Source organism: Quercus lobata, chromosome 3 (assembly GCF_001633185.2).
Source record: "Quercus lobata isolate SW786 chromosome 3, ValleyOak3.0 Primary Assembly, whole genome shotgun sequence".
Lineage (NCBI taxonomy): Eukaryota > Viridiplantae > Streptophyta > Magnoliopsida > Fagales > Fagaceae > Quercus > Quercus lobata.
Genome location: NC_044906.1, coordinates 62,160,145 through 62,181,828, shown reverse-complemented (window position 1 = coordinate 62,181,828; position 21,684 = coordinate 62,160,145). Strand labels below are relative to the sequence as shown.

At 31.3% G+C, this 21,684-nt stretch overlaps 2 protein-coding genes across 2 annotated transcripts; one reads left to right on the top strand and one right to left on the bottom strand.

Annotated features, from left to right (window-relative positions):
* Positions 1 to 8,896: 8,896 nt before the first annotated feature.
* Positions 8,897 to 13,668, top strand: LOC115982697. Its single transcript, XM_031105378.1, has 3 exons — positions 8,897 to 9,685; positions 12,842 to 13,139; positions 13,419 to 13,668. Exons 1-2 carry the CDS (start codon positions 8,994 to 8,996, stop codon positions 13,095 to 13,097), a joined length of 948 nt encoding a protein of 315 aa, XP_030961238.1. The 5' UTR covers positions 8,897 to 8,993; the 3' UTR covers positions 13,098 to 13,139; positions 13,419 to 13,668.
* Positions 13,669 to 14,390: 722 nt separating this feature from the next.
* LOC115982696 (probable serine/threonine-protein kinase PBL28) lies at positions 14,391 to 18,503 on the bottom strand. The gene is made up of 7 exons (XM_031105377.1): positions 18,021 to 18,503; positions 17,759 to 17,943; positions 17,174 to 17,372; positions 16,925 to 17,088; positions 16,570 to 16,674; positions 14,806 to 14,928; positions 14,391 to 14,699 (listed from the first exon to the last, which is right to left on the bottom strand). Exons 1-7 carry the CDS (start codon positions 18,088 to 18,090, stop codon positions 14,463 to 14,465), a joined length of 1,083 nt encoding a protein of 360 aa, XP_030961237.1. The 5' UTR covers positions 18,091 to 18,503; the 3' UTR covers positions 14,391 to 14,462.
* Positions 18,504 to 21,684: the final 3,181 nt, after the last annotated feature.

The window sequence follows — 21,684 nt, the reverse complement described above, 5'->3', positions numbered from 1 at the left end:
TAACAAAGATGCAAACTCTGGCTTTGCTATCTTTTTGGAAATTATGCAATGTACCCAAACCAAGTTCTTATCACCGATATTAATCTCTATGGTTTTCACGTTTGACTACAAAATCAAGAAAAAACTTAATTAGCACAGTAACTCACTTGACCCGATACATAGAAGTGGTTTTAATGAGAATGAGCCCACATACATTTAACCACGTGATGCAAAATTTAACTTCAATTTCAGATTCTAGACACATGACACAAAATTAAAGTTCTAATTTGGAATTCAATTTCACACTCTCTCTGCTTCACCTATTATTTTATATATAGATTACATTCATAATGCAGAAATGTATATGCATAAAAGGCCACGGAATGCTTACTCTTATAAGACGTCGCACCTAAAAAAGGCACAAGGAAAAGCTAATAAAGTCAAACAAACCACTCATAATCATGTGAAAGTTTTTTTTTTTTTAGAAAGAAATCATGTGAAAGTGAGAGTCCAAGATATATATATATATATATATAAAAGTGAAAAACATAGATTAAAATTTTCTTTTAACACTTTATTAAAAATAAAATAAAATGAAAAAGAAAAAGAAGAAGAAAAATTGTTTTCTTTTTTAATGAAAACTAATTTAAATAAGCTATGGCTGAACCTACATTAATGGCATGTTTGGATGGAAGGGGGAAGGAGAGGGAATAAAGTAGAGTTGGCTAAAAATAAGCTAATTTTGTACTAAATCTATTCTACTCTACTCTACTCCCCTTCTCTTTCCCTCAAACCAAACGGACCATGGAGCATTTGTGGTCATCCCCAATATAAGATTTGTGCAACTGACAGCCCTTTATCCTTTCAATTCAAGGGGGTGTAAAAGTAAATATCTTTTAACTTATATATGTTACTAAATATTCATTGTGTAAAAAGAAATAAATAAAGAAATATATAAAATCATTATTCATAAAAATATAATATTATTAAGTTTCACCAAGTAAGATTTATTTTTATCCTACCTATATCATGTCTATACTTAATCACAATGTTGGAATCCTAAAAGAGAAATGTATTCACGTAGAGTTTTATTCCATTAAAAATATGATAGTAGAGTTTTATTCGATAAAGAAAAAAGTTTCTTTCCAAACTTCAACATACTTTTATATCTTTTTATTGAATGTAAATTTTGATAAATCTATCATTAGATTTTATTTTATTTATTATCTCCTTCATGCTTGCAAAATTTCAAGAAAATCTAAGATCAATAGTTATGTCATCAATTAAATGTTTAAATTTCAAGTTTTTGTAATCCTAAATTGTACATAAAAAATAAGTTTATGAATCAAATGGTAAATAACATATGATTTGAACGAAATTTGATATGCATATTAAGAACATAAAGAAACATGCAATTAATCCAATTGTTCCCTCACAAAAAAAAAAAAAAAAAAAATCCAATTGTTAGATTTTAAAAATATGTATTAAGAATTTAAAAAACAAGTAATTAATCTAATTGTTAGATTTTTAAAATAGGTAGCCAAGTTAATTTTTTTTAATAAGAATTTGAAAGATTTCGAGAGAAATTTTCCTACAATAAAACATGTTTATTTTGATAAATTGCCACTTTGATTGTAGTAACCAATAGGGAAAACCCTTTGGACTTGCTTATCATTTTTGTAGTCATTCACATGTGTATTAATTTAATGATTAATACAACTCACTAGGTGAATGGTTGTTTCATTTTCATGATAGGTGCATTGGTAATAATTATGAGAGTGCCAAGGTTGATTAAAAAACTAAATAGCTAAAATGAAGTTGAGACTTGAGATAGATCTAAGATTGAGAGATACTCTTAAGATTTAATAAGATTCTCAGAAAGAAAAAAAAAGAGAGAAGAGGATGAGATTTAATAAAAAAAATATTATTAGTTTAGTAATAGAAACAGTTTATGAAAAAGTAATAAAAAGCACCACAATCTTTTTCTCTAATTTAATATTAACACTATATATATTATATATATATATATATATATATATATATATATATATATCTAGCTAGGTAAGTTCATTCTCAAATCATCACCTACACCTGAAGCTCTTATTAGACCACAGCAATATGAGAATATGATATTGATAGTGGAAAATCCACATTTTGTAAAGTGCCCTTTCATCTTAAAACTATTATTTGGAATAGGTAAAATGATATTATGTTTCAAGTGTGTACACCCAACTTTGGTAACACGTAGAACTCAATTGTAGGTTCAACATGTTGTGAAAGTCTGAGTATGTACACTCAAAACATGATACACTGTCTTGGTAATATAGAGCTTTTATTTTTGATCACGTGTAAACTGTAATGATGCTTTTTAGTATTGACAAATCTGGCTTGGTCTTGAGTATTTCTGCAAAACCGTCACAAGTTGTCTTTGGATTCTCATCCAATTTTTACGTTTTGGAACAATTACATTGGTCATCGGGCATTATTTTCTTAGTATTTACCTGACAAGTTAGCCGATTCTCACATGGTAATCTCTAAGCATCAACGCATATTTAGGAGTAAGTCTAGCTGGAGAGAGCTTGCAGATCTCTGAGCATGTAACATTATTGAATCTATAATGATTTATTGATGTTTGATTAACACATGCTTGGTACAACTACTTTTCAAACAAAAATAACCTTAAGCATATCCTAATGAAAAATGGGTCATATAATTAATAACTTAATTTTGACTAAAATACTTCTAAAAACTCTATAAACAAGAAGATAAGTAAACCCTCTTAAAAAAAATGACAATTATAACAATAAAAAAAATAAAAGTCTTCCAAGGACATGTGACATGCCTTGGCCATATCTTAAATAGATGATAAAAATATAGAAGTAATATACTAAAAAAAGAAGGTCCACTAATTTTTTTTAATAACAGGAATTTTTAAGGCAGAATTCTTTGAACTCACCCTAAAGAGTAAACTTTAGATACACAATCTCGCACCCAAGAATCATTTCTTGGGCGAATGAGGACTCGAACCAGCCAGTATATTTGATTTGATGAGTTAAATTTCATAAATCAATCCCTATAAAAATGCAGTGTGTAATCTTGTGTCTCCAAGCAATGAGTTGTCTAAAAACTATACATGTTAATAGGACTAGTGATCGTGATTAAATTTATTTCACAAAGAGTCGTATAAGAGTTTGGGAATAATTATGGGACACCACCCTATATATATATTGGATAAAATTGTATTGCAAAAAAGTTTATACTAGTAGATAGTCCCATGAACATGTTGACTACTAAAATTTGCTTAAATGTTATCAAAAGTCTTGAAGGTTCCAGAAAAAAAAAAGAGTAATCATAGAACAGCATAATATTTTAAAAGTTTTAGTGGTTTTATAAATATGTGTCGTCCGTACATTGAACCTAGGGGAGAACGTGGCCACTTGGATACACAGCATGCTTGACCAGTGAACATGATGACCAGAATGAGTGGTCACCAGCTCACCTCCCAGAATGGAATAATAATGAGGTTTCACCAGCTCACCTCCCAGAATGGAATTATAATGAGGTTTAGGGGACCATTTTGGGTCTTCTTCTGATGAGTCATCTACGTATAGTAATTTTTTAGTTAACTTAATTAGTAGAGTATTTTATGATTGAATAAGAAATTTAAAGTTCAATTTTTGATAATATCAAAAATTGATTGGTGTCTTAATCTAATGATAAGGAGTATCATTAAAAGTGGACGCTAAAACTCTCTAAAAAATACTACATATATATATAAAAACAAAATATAAATAATAATACTGCTAGAAAAAGTTTAGGACTATAAAAATTTACACAATTTCTTACTATAATTATAACTTACTAGTCTACTAGAGTGTTATTGGCAAAGAAAAAATGGTAAATTCATATGTAAGTGATGGTTAATGATTCATAATTTATCGCATCAAAATTTTAATAAAAAAATAGTAGAATAATGTGTAGTCTTAAACTAGAGTTAAACCGGAAAAGGACAATTGACACAGCTCACTCACACAGTCTTCCCTTTTTTTTTTTTTTTTTTTTTTTTTTTTTTTTTTTTTTTTTTTTTTTTTTTTTTTTTCATGAAAAACGCTGTGAAAACAACGTAACTCTAACAATCCTGCCCATTTTTTAGTCGTACGTAGTGTTCTTAATGAACAAGTGGAATTGTGGGGAGACTTTCCTTTGAATGTGACAACGTAGCGTTGGGAGTGAGACGTGTATAATTTAATCCTTATCATCAATCGTGTATCCCACTATCCCACACACCCCACAGAATCATTGCATATTTTTTTTGAGTTTTCTCCATTTTGTGAAAACCCAGTATCAATAGGAACAAACAAAATGTTTTTGCACCTTCGAATGTGTGTTTCCTTGGATCAGGGAAAAAAAGATTGGAAAAGTCTTATGATCGTTCACCAATATTCACTAGACAATACGTTTACACCTAAAAATTATAAAAATTATATAATATATATTTTTGGAAGCACGATATTTTTATTTTATTTTAGAAGAAAGTACCGTAGTATTTCTTCTTCTAATATAATAATATATTTTATAAATTTAATTTATTGTAAAATTCATTATATTCATACGAGAGAGAAAGAGGAGAATCATATGACTGTACCTCAAAAATAAGCAAAATTTTTCCAAGTTTTGCATGAGAAATAAATTTGTGGTTGATTGTGCTAATACATGCCATAAAAATTCTAATTCCACATGGCGTGTTTTCATTTGCTAGCCAGCTCCAACTCAAGTGTAAAATGTAGGTGCCGTTCCGAATTTGCACAAAATTCAAATGCCCAAATCACTCTTTGGACCTTCTTTAAATAATAATAATAATAATAAAATTATCACTCTTTTGGACATGCCATCACATGGGTTGGGTCAAATTCACTTTGCAAATTGGACTTTCATATCTCACTCGTATTAGTGTTTGTATAATAAAGAAGATTACATTTTAGCCAACCAAACCTAAAATTTATCCACATGATTATGTAGAATTATGTAAAAATATATAATTGTTATTGTTACCAATTTACACTGAAATTATTTATTTTTCATTAAAGATAAAAAAGTAGATTATGGTTGTTCTGTGTAAAAAAAAGATAAAAATTTAAAGAAATCAAGAAAATTTGATATTTAATGAAATGTAGTATAAAATAGATAATTTGATGTGAATGTTTTAAAAAGTAATTTATAAAATAAAAAGTAAGTATTATGCTAAAATAGACAACACTTTTATTTTTCATAATATTTTTACAGCACATTTATTTTTAGTTGCAGTGAATATATATATGTATATATTTTTTGAGAAAATTTTTGTGGTGAATCTAATTATAATATTTTATAATTTTATTTAACCTATATTAGATTAGCACGTTAGTTTTGCGTAAATGATATATAACATTTTACGCTGGCAGCAGAAAGAACTCTTTACTTGAAGGATTATGCTTATGCCATTTTTTTAGGATACAGGACCATATGGTATGTCAATGTCCTTTGCAAGTCTAGGCTTCAATGGGTAAAAATTACAATAGGCAATTTTGGCACTGAATTTGTCAAGGCCCACGCCCACTTCAAGTTCTGGTGGACATGATAAAAACACAAAGTTCAGCCCATGCCCAGTTAAGACAAGGGTTGACCAGCTCATGATTATTTTTATTTGAAAAAATAATAATAATAATAATAATTATTATTATTATAATTATAATTGATTTTTAGAATATGAAATTATTCCTTATGTTTAGTTGCTTTGATAACAACTGATAAAAATTTTGTAATTCACTAATATTGGTCTTAACCATTTAGATTTCTTAACTTCTTTTGGTGATATATATATATATATATATATATATGTGTGTGTGTGTGTGTGTGTAAACCAACATTGTACTATTTATTCTATGTAATTAAATAATTATTAAAAGGATAAATAAATTTATTTTTTTATGTTAATCATTTTAAATTGCGCATTACTTATTTAAGCATAATGAAATTTGATGTCATTTTTATAAGATTTATATGAGAAACAACCGATTTAAAATATGAGATTCTTTCTCAATTTTAGTCAATTTTGCAAAAGTTGAAGTAGAGTCCAATAAAAGAAAAAATAATAATAATAATAACACAATCAATAATTTAAAGGAGGATATTTGCATTTTTATTTTGTCAAAATGATATTTGCATTCTTGAGTAGGTATGAAACATGTCTACCTATATTGGTCATTTTATCATGTAAATTTGTAAATACATATAGTATCGTCAAATTACTCTACTACTTTTTTTTTCTCTATATTATTATTATAAAATAAAACACTAAAAGATTACAACTTTTTTCAAGAAAAATGATTGAAATATTGGAGGAAACTTATAGCAAAATACATTGCACATTGTGCAGGAACTAAACCAATTATTTCCAAAATTGTACCCTGTCTAGTCTTGCTTTCCTTCCCACTGCCTTTCATGCTCACGAGTCACGAACACAACAAGATTACATTGTTGCAAGAGTTATTACATCCCATGTAAGATTCAACATTTCTTTCTGCCCGTGCTCGTTGCAATTGTGTCTTACTTTGCGCGAAAACTTACAACATAGATGGCATGAATTACCTTTTTATTGAACAATTTTGATATTATATCATCAGAATAATAACAAGAAAAAATATAAGACTTTTTCCAAAATAGATAGGTTACAAGATTAAAAGGTGTCAGGCACCCGTTCTACTTAATCCATAAATTAGTCTTTAAGAAATTAATGATATTAACATGCACTCATATTAAATCCAGTTATCAAAATTCATTGTTTCTTGCTATCAATTATGAGATTAAATTGGGTTTGGATTCTTAGCTACATGCATGCCATTTTACAAATGATATCACAGTAAAATTCATTTGAAAATATATAGCAAGTTGCAGTATTTGCTTCCTTTGGTAAATCCATGAATATCTCATTAAGAAATTGTGATTGTTATCGTTGAGTTTATACTAATTATTGATCTTTTACCATTGGACCCAAAATTATACAAAATTTTGAAACTATCTTGTTTTTTTATTTGGCTTATTTCCGAATGTACTTTATTTTATTTTAATTTATTGTTAGACATTATGTTTTCATTTTAGTGTTAGATCTCTGTTCTTTACTTTAGTATTGGATATAAGTATAAGTTTATTTATTATTTGTACTTGCTTCCTGAATTTTAGGGTTTTTTTTTTTTTTTTTTCTACAAAGAAATTGAGAAGCCAATTTACAACTTCTGGTGGGACAGCTCCTTTTGAGTTCAACAATACTGAAGGGAGAACAAAAATAAAACATTTATTCAAATAATCCAACATTATCAATCAAATTGAAGAATCATAATATAAAAAAAAAACAATAAATACTATAGTTTCTAAATTTTTGTAATAAAATATTAAAATGGTTAGCGCAACTAATATGTCAAATCCATGTACAGTAAGAACAATCGATTTATGGAGTAATTGTTTGATAATAAATATGTGAATGTAATCTTAAATGATTCAGATTCTAAGAACGCCAAGGCCAAACCAAGTAGTTTGGCTAGGAGAGAAGTTTGGACTTTGGAGCTTTTGTTTTTCCCGTAAAATCTATCTATAAATTATGTAAATGTAAAATGCACAAGATTAAAGATAATGTTGTGAAGGATTGATGTGGTGCGTTTCATTTGATTTATTTATTTATTTTTTATTTTATTTTTTGAGAATCTTTCAAAGTTAGATTAGCTGAATTAGACAAATGTGGTTTTTATAGAATGGAGTAATAAATGCACTGTTACAAAAATGTTTTGGTTTGGCATTTGATAGGATTAATTTGAATTTACAACAAATTATAGTGGAATTAGGTATTGTGCTAATCAAGTTAGTAGTGGATGCTCCTACTGACCTAATTAGAGGTCTCCTTCCAAATGAGCAATTCACTGTAATGGCAATTGTAATCTTTTATGTTATATGGAAAGCCAAGAATTCTGGTGAATTTGGTAATGAACAAGAAAACCAATATGTTTTGCCAAAATGAGGCCAACTAGCATACATTGAATACTCAAAAGCAAAAAGAGAAGATAAGACATGGTTAAGGCATCAAGTGCAACATATTTGGGAGTGCCCACCCATGCACATATACACACCTAAAAGATCACATGAAAACCATATGTTGAATATTTATTCCCATTGCATACATTATATGGAATGAAAAGGAGTAGGGTTGTAAAGTTTAAGTTTGTTGATTTAAAATGTTATAAAAAAAAAAGATTTGTTCATTTAATTTTATTTCAAACACAAGTCAAGTTCAAACTCATCATTAAATAAGAATATAAGTTTAAGTTTAGTTAATTTTCTTGTTAAATGAGCTCGAATTTGTTCATAAGTTATTTGATTTACCAATTCTTTTTTCATACATAATAAAATCATAACTAAAATTTTTTACCCCATCACAAATATATGAATCTTTTACCACGAACAATAAGTAAATATTATTAATAAACTACAAATAATAATTTGATATAATATTAAGTACTAACCTATTTACAAATTTACATAATCTAATCTCAAGTCTATATAAGTATATTTTTAAACATGTATATGTATATAAAATCAATTACTCACAACTTTTACGTGGGCAAAATCGTAACAAAAGTTGTGTGTTTTGATATTTATTTATTTTTTCTCTCGCACAGTATATTCTCAAGGCTTTCAACCAGAGACTAATCATTATTCACATCGGATGAACCCATAAAGGAGTAAAGTGCTGGCCTAAAAAATTCTTTTTAAAAGTTATGTGTTTTGTTATGATCTTTAGCATTTTTAGTATTACCTTAATAAATTTAATATCCATAATTAAATAGTTTCGGGCTCATGTGGCTAAAACTAGACTTGAGAATCTGGAGTTTGGATTAGCCGAAGCAGTTTAGAGTTTAGACGAGGATGTTGTTTGTCTCACCAACGTGGAAAGGCCAACCAGGCTCTCACTCTCTCACCTCCCTTCTATGGCTGCAACAGTTTCACTCTCTTTCTCCATAGATCCACAACCACAACACCACTACTTTTCCCACTTCAAACCCCACCAAACTCTTCCTTTCACTTCCTCACCTCTTTTCCCCAAATACCCACTTCTTACTATTGCTCACAGACACAACCGCTACGCTTTCAAATCCTCTTCTTCTTCCTCCCCCTCAACTCCTTCAACGACAGCAACAACAAGCTCTTCTTTTCTCGAAGACCCATTTCGAACAGGTCGGTTTCTGAGCAATGAAGAGCTTGAAAAGCTCAAACTCCTCGAGGATTTCAGGTATTATCGGGAACTGGAATCTGGGTCATTGTGGATTCGGGTGATGAGGGCAGAGGAGATGGACGACACAGTTGCTTTGCTCGCTGAGTCCTTTGCTGAGTCCATGGTTTGGCCTTCTGGTTACCTTTCGTTGTTGAGGTTCTTGGTGAAGCAGTACTTGATTGAGAGACGAGCTCTAATGCCTCACACGGCCACGCTTATTGGGTTCTACAGAGGAAAGGAAAATGAAAGACTAGAACATGAAGAAGAAGAAGAAGAGGAGGAAGAGTTGGCGGGGACTGTGGAGGTTTGCTTTGATAAAAGGGGTGCAAATGCTTCTCCTCCTACGCCTACTCCTCCTAAGAATTCGCCATATATTTGTAACATGTCCGTGGATAAGCCACTTCGCAGGTGTGTTTTTGGTTTTTGGATTTCCACTATTGCTATTTTTCTTCACCAATTTCTTGTCTTTTATCTCTGTTTTTGTGAATTCAGTGTTTAAGACACAAAATTTACTTGTTGGGGTCTTATGCTATGTTGAGGTCAACATCACGGTTTCATTAGAGACTTATTGTTAGATACTAGTATAGAAAAACAAGTTATATTAAGATAAATAAGTAGAGTTAATCGGTCCTATTGATGCTGTTATGATACTAGGATTTGTGCTTGTCATTAAGGCTGTGCCGAAGTAATACAGCTAGATGGTCAAGATTAAAGCTGCTAATGCAGATGGTATAGTTGCCTATTATGCTCTAGAAGTACCTTATATAAGGTTTTCATGGTTTCTTAATCATTGTCTAATTGTTGTAAACATTATATTATCACAATGATGGCATCATCATGTATGCCACATGCATGTTAAATTTTTTCTTATGTAGATAAAACTAGAATTGTGCTTTAACTAATTTGTTGCTAGTCAGGCCTTAGAAGCTTTACCAATATTTAAATCCATGTTACACCCATAACATGTTAATTGTTAAATGATTGACATCCAAATTTCTTTATTTATTGAAACCATACTTAATTTACCAACATCCAGAAGTTTATCGTTTGGTGAGGAGTGCTTCAATGTTGGCTACAAGGACCCAATTCCTTCAGATTTCAGAATTAGGTTATAGAATATGGTTCCCCAGTGTTTGATGTGGAAAATATGGAGGGAGAGAAATAGGATGGTTTTGAGGGGCAATAGTTGTCTATAGAGAGACTGAAATCCCAATTTGTTGGGTCTCTTTCTATGGGAATTCTTTGGATGGGAGTAGATCTTCAAATATGGGTGATTTCATTGTTATTGATACTCTTAGTCTTATATCGAAACTTCTGGATATATAGCTACTTTGGTCCAATTTTTCCCTAGCCAAGAGCCCTTTGCTCAGTGGTATGTCTGCTCCCCCCTTTAAAGAGTGCATAGGTTCAAAAAAAGGAGGCTTTATCCCCTTAGAGTCTTAGGCCCTTTATGTCACCAAAAAAAAAAAAAAAAACCAATTGTTCCCTATGCGTCTTTGTACAATCTTTTATTTGACACAATTTCTTTACCTATCAAAAACACCCAGAGTTTTAACATTTAGTTTGGACATCAGGAGGCTGAAAGTTGAAAGACACCAGAAAGTAAGATTAATAGTTTAATACAAATGAGAAGAAATATAATGTATATAGTGGCTTTACAGAAAAGTTATGGGAAATCACATGAATAGTTTTTTCCCATATCTGTCATTTATTACCGTTATTCTAGGAGTAATGGTAGCATATGTGCTAGTCATTTCAGCTTTCCTGATGTCGTACAGCCAGATGGTCAAGACAACAGTTGCTAGGCAGAGTATAGTTGTCTTTCTATTATACTCTTAAAATTCGCTTATACGAGATTTGCTTGGTTTCTTAATCCTTGTCTTGTTATTGTGAACATCATTCCAGCACATTGATGACATCATCATGATATGCGACATACATGTTAAATTCCTTCTTCTGCAGATGACAAAACTAGAATTCCCCCATAACTTCCTAGCTACTACTCAGGCATTATAAGCTTGACCTTTGTGGGAAATCTTGTTACACCCGTAACATGATGACATCCAATTTTCTTTAATCTTGAATCATACATAATTCCTCAGCATCCAAAGTTTATCATTTGGTGAGAGGAGTGCTTCAATTTTGGCAACAAAGACCACGTTCCTTCAGAAATAGGTTGTGGAATATAGTTCCCCTGTGTTTGATGTGGCAAATGTAGAAGGCAGAAATAGGAGGATTTTTGCCAAGAGATGTCTATAGAGAGATGGAAATCCCAGTTTTTCGGGTCTCTTTCTATATATGCATTCTGTTTCTCATTTGAACTAATCTTACTTTCTGGTATTTTTCAAATTTTCAGCCTCTTGGCATTCAATGTAAATGATACAACCCTGAAGTTTTTTTTATAAGTAAAATCAATTGTGTTAAATAAAAGATTGTACAAAGATACAAAAGGAACAGTTGGAGGTTTTCTTTTTGGTTAGGTGAAGGGTCTAAAGGGAATGGCCCTCCCAGGATTTGAAGCCAGACATTCCTCAATGCCTCATAGGGGAGACCTGGACATGCCACTAATCCAAGGGCACTTGGCTAGGGAGAAAATGGAGTATTCTAGCTATATATTAAAAAGTTCCCCAACCAGTTCAATAGTAACAATGAGTCTATGGAAGCACTTATATTTGAAGATCTACTCCCATCCAAACGCATCCAATAGAAAGAGACCCGAAAAACTGGGATTTCCATCTCTCTATAGACATCTCTTGGCAAAAATCCTCCTATTTCTGCCTTCTACATTTGCCACATCAAACACAGGGGAACTATATTCCACAACCTATTTCTGAAGGAACGTGGTCTTTGTTGCCAAAATTGAAGCACTCCTCTCACCAAATGATAAACTTTGGATGCTGAGGAATTATGTATGATTCAAGATTAAAGAAAATTGGATGTCATCATGTTACTGGTGTTACAAGATTTCCCACAAAGGTCAAGCTTATAATGCCTGAGTAGTAGCTAGGAAGTTGTGGGGGAATATGAGGCATTGAGGAATGTCTGGCTTCAAATCCTGGGAGGGCCATCCCCTTTAGACCCTTCACCTAACCAAAAAGAAAACCCTCTAACTGTTCCTTTTGTATCTTTGTACAATCTTTTATTTAACACAATTGATTTTACTTATAAAAAAAACTTCAGGGTTGTATCATTTACATTGGATGTCAAGAGGCTGAAAATTTGAAAAATACCAGAAAGTAAGATTAGTTCAAATGAGAAACAGAATGCATATAGTGGATTTACAAAAAATAAATAAATCTTATTTTAATTTTATCCGAATATGGAAAAGTTCTGAAATAAAATTTCTTGATGGATTGTATAGTGAAAGGCAGTAAAGTTATACTTGCAACGTGATACATGATAAAGTTAGTCACGGTCATGTATCCTGTACAAAAATAATTTTTTCTTCTATTTGTTATGAACTGTAATCTTAATTTAAACTTCTCTGGACTATAGTACTAATTTAAAATCCATAGCATTTCAGGTTTCTAAGTTTATTTTATTTTTTATTTTTTTATCTTTCAGGAGGGGCATTGGCTGGCATCTACTTAAAGCAAGTGAGGAATTAATTTCTCAAATGAATTCCACAAGAGAGGTGTACTTGCACTGCAGAATGATTGATGCAGCTCCATTCAACATGTACATAAAAGCAGGTTATAAGGTTGTGAATACGGATAGCATTTTCATCCTGTTGATGTTGCAGAGACGTAAGCATTTGATGTGCAAGAAACTTCCAGTTCTAGGAAGCCCTTTTGATATGTCAGATTCTGATGAGGAATAAATATGTTGAATGGACTTGTGGATCATAACATATATCCATGAGGTACAAGCAAATACTGCCATGTATTATTCATATACCAAAGAATCTCACATATTCCTGTGCAACTTTTACTACCTTCCTCTCTCTCTCTCATACACACACACACACACGTGCATGTGACTTGATTAGGTATATTCCCATCACTTCTTTCCGTTTGATATCTAGATTGTATTTAGCAAGATATTTATTTAAGTTGTAGTTGTGATGATTTGAGATATGAATCTTTTTCTGTTATGTTGTTTATATTCCTTTCTGGGGCTCTTTTGGGTTCTTGTTTTGCAGGATATATGCCAATGAGGTTGCGATCATCATTCAACCAGGTTAGATTTTGGCTAGGAGGCGAACCTGATATTTGAGCTTCTCCTTGCTTATATTATATTATGTGTATGTAGAGTTCCATTTTGTTGCAAGTAAATTGCATCAGGCATCTCTATTTCAATGTGATCTTAGTCCTGTTGTTGTTATAAAAAGAACAGGTTACAGTTTTGACACATGGTTTATATTTTGTATATATTTGATCTTGAAGTTTTAATATAATTTTTTTTTTCTCCCAAGCTTCTAACACTAATACAAAATCAAGCATGAATAGTGGTACTGATTTTTCAACTTTACCTATTACTTTGCCAAAGTTGATGTGATGGTTGAATCATATTTTGTATTGCTGAGTTTGAAATACACATAACTGAAACTAGAAAATATACATTGTCAGCAGTTTTTTGTTATATTTTTCTGTAAAATTCTATGAATTCGAATATCTAATCAATGATTTTAAGTATGGATGTTTAAATTGTCTTTTGAGATTTGCTAATTAATCTGAGAACACCAATACAGGCAAGTTCTTCCAGGTCCAAGATTATTTCCTCAACGGAAATCTTATAGCTTTCTTTGGATATATAACATATATTTTTTGAACTTGGTCTATGGCATATAGCACATGCCTAAAATAGAATCAGTGCACAGCATATAGAAGCAAATGTCAGTAAGTAAAACATTCCAAAACAAATGGTAATGGTAGCTGACTAGCAGGATACTGGATATGTTAGGAAGTAATACCTTCTTATTGTTGGTTTACTACCTATGTTCACTTGGTAAAACACAACAAAGCCACCTTCCACTTGATCTTGGGTTGCGTTTTATGTGTCTGATAACATGGTTCAAGTGCCTTTTGTTTTTGGTCAGGGATCCTGACCAAATAACTATGTGTTCATATTTTTGAGCTTGTATGATCACAAGCTTTCTAGGTAGGAGAAATCATTAATAGAAAAAGTAAAACATCTTTTTATTGAAATAAACAGTTGCACCCTGCTGGAAAAACATCTGGTTTTATTAGATCATTCTCAGAGTATGCATAGCCATGCTCATTCCTTTTGAATTTATATGAATAATCACTTGTAGTTCTTTTACACATTCTGCCATTGGGGGTCGCTCACTACTCTCAGCACGGACACAGCGTGATGCCAGGTTTGCAAACATGGCTATAGACTCCAAGGTGTATGAACTTCGGCTCAGCTCAGGATCTATCACCTTACGCATTTTCTTCCGATCATTCAGTATATGCCTTACCTGAAATAGAAAGAAGCATACTTATACCATTCTGTCATTTTTCAATTGCTAACTTCTTGGAGATTGAGAACCAGAGCCAATTGCGGCGAGAAGAAAATTTTCATACCTGCAGTACAAGGTTTTGATCATTTGGTCCTTGGTTCAAGTCCACGGCTCGGCGTCCAGTCAGAAGCTCGAGAAGAACCACTCCAAATGCATAAACGTCACTTTGTAGAGTTAGCTTTCCTGTCTATTGTCAAAGGAGGCAAATTCAAATCTCAGTCTGGGCCCTCTTGTTAGACAAATCCAGTGGAGAGAGAGAGAGGTCAAAAAGAACTTAACTTCTAAGGCAAGAATCTATACAAATAATATTATTAAATTGTATTTTTATAAAAAAAGAAGAAGATATTATTAAATTGTAGGAATGGACAACATAATATTGATTGTCTTTGAATACTCGGTATTGCTCAGGACAAGTGCGATATTATAGAGTTCATAATCTTATAATATGAGATGGGTTGTGTTGAGGGGGGATTGGAATTCCACCTCATTATGTAGGAAGTGCTTTCCCTTTTTGGCTGAATATGTAGGAAGTGTATTTAATACAGTAAGCACATCAAGGTATTATATAAATAAATATAATTAATTACTTCATTTAGATTATGTGAATAGGGTATATTGGGACATTGGCATTCAGTGAGTCACAATTAGAGCTAAAAATTATATATATATATATATATATATATGTTCTATGTAATAGGTGTATGGAACACTCTTCTCAACTCATATGTATGCAGGGACGGACTCAAGATTTTAAGCTGAGGAAGGGAGGGGGGGGGGGGGAAAGGGGAGAGTACAAGCAAAAAGAAAAAAAAATCCAAAAAATTATTTATATAGTATTAACAAACTATCAACTAAGACAAATACACAAAATTATTGTTTCTTAATACATTTAGATGCAATCATCTACCAATAGAGACAAAAAATACAAAACACCATTGTTTTTTTAATAAATTATAGTGCAATCATTTATGCCATCTCAATTTATAGATTTACTAGTTTTCAATTTATAAATTTATCTAGTTTAAAAACATTAATTGTAGCATTATGAGTTAGCAATATGGACCAGTGGCTGATAATTTTGGAGGGAGGGGGCTGAATATATATATATATATATATATATACCTAGAAAAAAAAATTATTTTGGACGGGGGCCTGGGCCCCCGTGAGACCCCTTTTGGTCCGTTCCTGCATGTATGTGAGATCTGCACACATGGATCTAACATGCATGGGAGAGTGCTGTTGCAAGTTCTTGCTAGACATGATACAGCCACTTATGGCTGGTTTTCAACACATTGATATAGCATCAAACCTTATCAAGGCATTTTTATTTTATTCATCGCATTTGATTTGGAGAAGTTGGGAAATATTCGTATTCTAGTTTGACATGGCATGCATGAAAATCAATGTAAAATCTCAAAAATGGGGTATACTAAAATAGAAAATAAGAAATATTCTAAACCTACTTAAGTTATGACACCCTATTTTCTGCTCAATTGGCATAATAGGTGCTTCCACAATACATAAGTCTCCAGATTATGCAAAGCTGCATGCACTACATGCATATGTGTATCTTCTGTATTGTCTAGTGAGTTTTGGGTTTCTACCATAATATGTGTATTGCATTTTTTTTTTTTCTTTTTTTACTTTTTATTCCCAATTTGAATTTGGTTGCAGACCTGTGAGCAATGAGTTCTTAGATCAGTTGGATGATGTATGAAGATTAATGAAACTTTATACGTGAAGGCAAGAGAGAAAAATCTATATTGAAACTTTGGAAAATATATTACGATGAAAATTTGCCGCATTTTTCAGTCACATAGATTCATACCGATGTGTACTCAGGATCAAAATAGCCAAATGTACCAAGCACTCTAGCGGTCACATGCGTCTCGTGGCCCTCTGGCATTAACTTGGCAAGCCCAAAATCAGATATCTGTAAAAATTATTAGTCAGTCAATCTTTGGTCACAATCTTAATGGCTGGCCCTAAAAGGCTCAAGAGTCCAGAGAAAACTTAGGTGGTAGGTATATACTTTTTAAGCACACAAAGGAGAAACAAAAAATAGACACTAAACCAATAGCTTTATAGTTCAACTGAGATTTCCTAATGTTTCATCGAAAATGCGTATGGTTCAAAAAGACGCTAATACATAGTAATCATGACAAAATTCTCTCAAATTTTACCTTGGCTTCTAAGTTGGCATTTAGAAGAACATTAGTGGACTTAAAATCTCGGTGAACAATTGGAATCCCAACAGATGAACTTGAATGGAGATAAGCAAGTCCCTTGGCTGCTCCAAGCGCCACTTTGAGTCGTGTAGGCCAGTCCATTTTTGCTTCCCCAATTCCTAACATACAGTTGCAGATTAACCAAAAGTATAAGGAAAGATATTTGACATGAGAATCGGGTTCTTGAATTGATTTGAAACCAACCATTTAAGTGATCTTCCAGGTTCCCATTAAGCATGTATTCATACACCAGAAATCTATGCTTCCCATCAGCGCAATAGCCTATCAAGGAAACCAGATTTGGGTGGTCGAGTCTGCTCAAGATGTCAACTTCTACCCGGAACTCGCGCTCCCCCTCAGCTTCTTTAAATGGCGGCAACTCCATTTTCTTAATTGCTACAACCTTGATATTCAAAAGAGAAGCAAAAGTTGATACTAGAATGCTAATATTATACTCCTTTTTGCTAAATCTGTTTTCCTAAATGATATAAGATGTAAGATATGAGCTTATGAAATTTGTTTCATGATTATTATTCTTTATCATCAACTCAAGACTTTAATACGTTTTTTATAGTGTAAGCGGATTCATACTCAAGTATTTTATTCGACAATAAGAGACTATTAGTAAAGTTAATGATTTAAATATTTTCAACAATTCAATCTACGTGACTTTTTCTTTAAATTGAGTGGGGAAGATATTACCAACCCCCTCCCTCAAAAAATTTCCAAAAAAACGCAAAGCTAACCATTAATATATCTTATGTTAAGAAAGAAACTTGCAGAACATACCTCTCCTGATTGCAAAGTGCCTCTATAAACTCGGCCAAATCCTCCTTTGCCAAGCAAATTCTCTTCACTGAATGAATTTGTTGCCTCTTCCATTTCCCTGAGTGTGAAAACTGATCCATGGTGCCTTTTTGTGCGTTGGGGGGTTTGATCTTCAAGTTGCCAAAACTCCACAGGTTTATAAACCCCTGAAAACTTGAAGACATGAATGTTATATAACTATATTGTGGAGAAGCAGTAGTAGTAAAAGAAGTAAAGAACATACAAGGGTCTGTGTGATCTTGAGACTTGCTTCTCCGGCGCTTGTTCCACGCTGAAACCAATCCGAAAGGCATAATGGCTTCCTAATCTTTCTGGAATTTGATATAATTCTCTGTTTGAGGATTAAATTGACAGATAATATCACTTAATGAAACGGACAATTGGATGGAGAAACTAATTAGTGCCATGACACCATTGGGGTGTCACATTTACACTTGACAAAAAGACAGCAGAAAATCAATGCAGCCTAATTGGAAGTGAGTTCAAAAGTCTTGCTCAAACCAAAAAAAAAAAAAGGTGAAAATTATATGAGCAAAAAATGAGATTGGATGGTATGAGAAATTGAGAATACTCTCAAGAGTACGTGTAGAGCAAGTGAAGTTAGATAAAACGAATACTCCAACAACACAATGTTCCAACAACTTGGATTGTGGGAGAGAGAGCTAGAGATGTACTTGAAGGTAAAGAAAACAAAGCATAAGAAAGAGAGGAAAAAGTAGGTATTGCTTGCTTACCTTTGGATGAGAAGTGGTGGGGGAGTTTTGTTTGATAAGGAAATAGAAGCTGCAACCTCTACTTCCAATCTTTACTTCTTGATTATTTTGGTGAAAAGAAAATGGTGGCTGTTGTGAGGCCGTTTTCATTCGTTTCCATAACCAACCCTTCATTTTCTCTATGACAAACAATTGAAAAAAATGTTTAATTTTAATATTACTATTTGAATATGACAACGTAAGAAGAGGGTCAAAAATGATTTCATTACCAATTTACACAGATCTGTGGGACCTAAGATTCCAATCTTCTAGTTTGAAGTCACCAAAAAGCATAAAATATTGGTGGTTAATTAAAGAGCTCTTAAAGTTCACACCAAAGTGCAACAAAACATATAGCATATTTGTCTTTTTTGGGCTTTCGTAGAAAGGAGGACATTGGACTTGTCTGGTTGCTTATAACATTAATGTGGGTGATTAAAAAGCTTTCTTTAATGGTTAATGGTCTTCTTAGGATCATTAATGATCAATTGGTACCGAGGTTAGCACTGAACATAGGACATGCTTCTAGTTAAGGATGGAACTACATAAATACTTGGGGGCTCATGGCTCCCTAAACTTTCTAATATTTCAAGCTTTGTCCTTCTATTTCAATTTAATTTTTCCACTACCTAAACTTTCTTAATTCTCCTTATTGGTCCTCTTAAGTTTGTTTACTTCTATAATTTAGTTTCACTCCCCAATCTTGAAATTCTAGTTTTGCCCATGCTTGTCTTCTTTACAAAGCTCCAGGCTTGTGGGAAGGGTAGATTATATTTAGGCCCTTAAATTTCTTTTATATCTAATACGTTGATGCCTCCTTACCTCCTTGGTATACTGTAGTAGTTTTGGATCGTAGAACCCTACTAACCAAAGACTGAATATATATGTATATATGGAAATGAACATATGTTGACAAGTTTGCAAAACAATGACACTTTCTTGAAAGCTCCCATAAATTGCTTTTAAAAATAGTTCACAAATCAATATTCATAGCACCTGTTAATTTTTCTTATTAGGATTGTCTTTTTATTTTACATTTTTTTTTAATATTTTATGGGATATATGCCATGTGTACGGCCTACCGTGTGTTGTCTAATTGTCTAATTGTACGGCTCACGTATGTCTTTAGGATATATGTTAGTAAACTATTTTAGGAAAATTTTTATTGGGATTTAAAAAAGCTGTCAAACCTTTTGATAGTTTTTTCAATTTCCGATAAAATTTTTCTAAAATGAATTGTTAAATGTTAATGTATGTCCTAAGGGCATATATTAACCGGACCTTTTATGTATTATTAAATACTAACTATTATACCCCTCTTGAGAGGAAAAAATCGTTTACAAAAAGAACCACTAAAAACACCAAAAAAAAAAAAAAAAAAACCAATGACCTCCCTTTTGGGGATTACGCTAAATGCACATTTCATTAATTCATTGAGTGCAACTTTTCTTATTGTGATGAATACAAATCTGGGACCTGGGACCATAGTCCATATATTTCATAGTTCTACTGCCTCTGATGTCAATGTACAAAATAAAAGGAGTGATAAATATAAATTTGGAGATTTCTAAATTTTAGGTGATCAATTACTATTTACTCTACAATTAGTGAATCGATCATGCGGACATCTTTCTGCAAAACAACATAGTTTTCACTTTTCAGTCATGGGAACTAAAAATTACATTTCTTTCCGCTCTGGATTATAGATCTACAATAATGTCATTCATGCTACATAGATGCTAGTATTAGTAAAGATCAAAGGACTAAATAAATAAATAAAGCTTTAAAAACTTCATTTGCTAAGATATTTGGAGTACAAAAGGGTTGGAGTGACTGATTTTGACAAAGTGAGAAACTAAATTGACAAAAATTAAATTTTAAGGTCAAATTTATCGAATCAATATATGCATATTGAATTAACCAATGAAGTAAATGCATATATTAAATATCTATAGTTGTAATTATTTATATTAAATGAATTTATATGATTATTTTTATAAAATCTATATAAAATACTATTTTTATGTGGAATAATAATAATTTATTTAGAATATGATATTTTTTCTCACGTTTAGTTGCTTTGAAAGCAATTGACACAAAAGAAATAAAAAACTAAATATTTGTGAATTCACTAAAATTAATCTTAGCCATTTAGATTTCCTAACTTCTTAATTATATTACCCTAAAAAAAAAATTCTTAATTATAGTGATATGTAATATATATGAACCAACATTGTATTATTTACTTTATGTAATTAAAAATGTTATTAATAGGATAAATACATATTTTGTTATAATACCTATTTTAAGTGGTGCATTAATTATTTAAGTATAATGAAAATTTCGATATTATTTTTCTAAGATTTATATTCGAAAAAATTAATTTAAAATATGATATTCTTGCTTAAATTTAATTGCTTTTGAAACATTTGAAACAATGTCAAGCGTACAAAAGGAAAAAGAAAATGACATACAATCAAAATGTTAAAAAATTGATTGAAAAATATTGGCATTTTTATTTTATCAAAATGATATTTGCATTCTTTTTTTTCTTTTTTTCTTTTTTATAGGGATATTTGCATTCTTGAATGGGCATGTAACATACCTAAATATCAATTTAAAAAAAAAATTATACAATAAAAAAGAGGAGGGAAAAAAGAAGTAAGAATTCTTCAATACTCCACACAGCACCAGAAAAGTTTTCGAGAAAGAAGGCACGGTTCGAAAGATTTGTCCGAATAGCCAACAGACCACTCATTTTTCTTGTGATTAATATTAGAGTACTTTACTTTCTAAATAATTAATGGTATTTCATTTTTATTATATCACCCCTCTCTCATATCCTCTCATTCAACATATCATTAAATTTTATTCACTAAATTTATTTGTGAAAACAAGAATTGTATCTTTGAAGGTAAAAGTGGTATTTATGAATTTATTTAAAAAAAGTCTCTTATTTTAGATTAAAATGCTTTCTACTTAAAGGATTACTAACTATATTTTTTTTTAATGCTTGTTTATGCTTTTATTATTTTCTAATAACCTTATAAAAATTCATTTTAAAGCTTTTTTTTTAATTTATTCATATTTTTAGTCATTTTTGTCAATATTTATAAATTTAATATCTTTATTTGT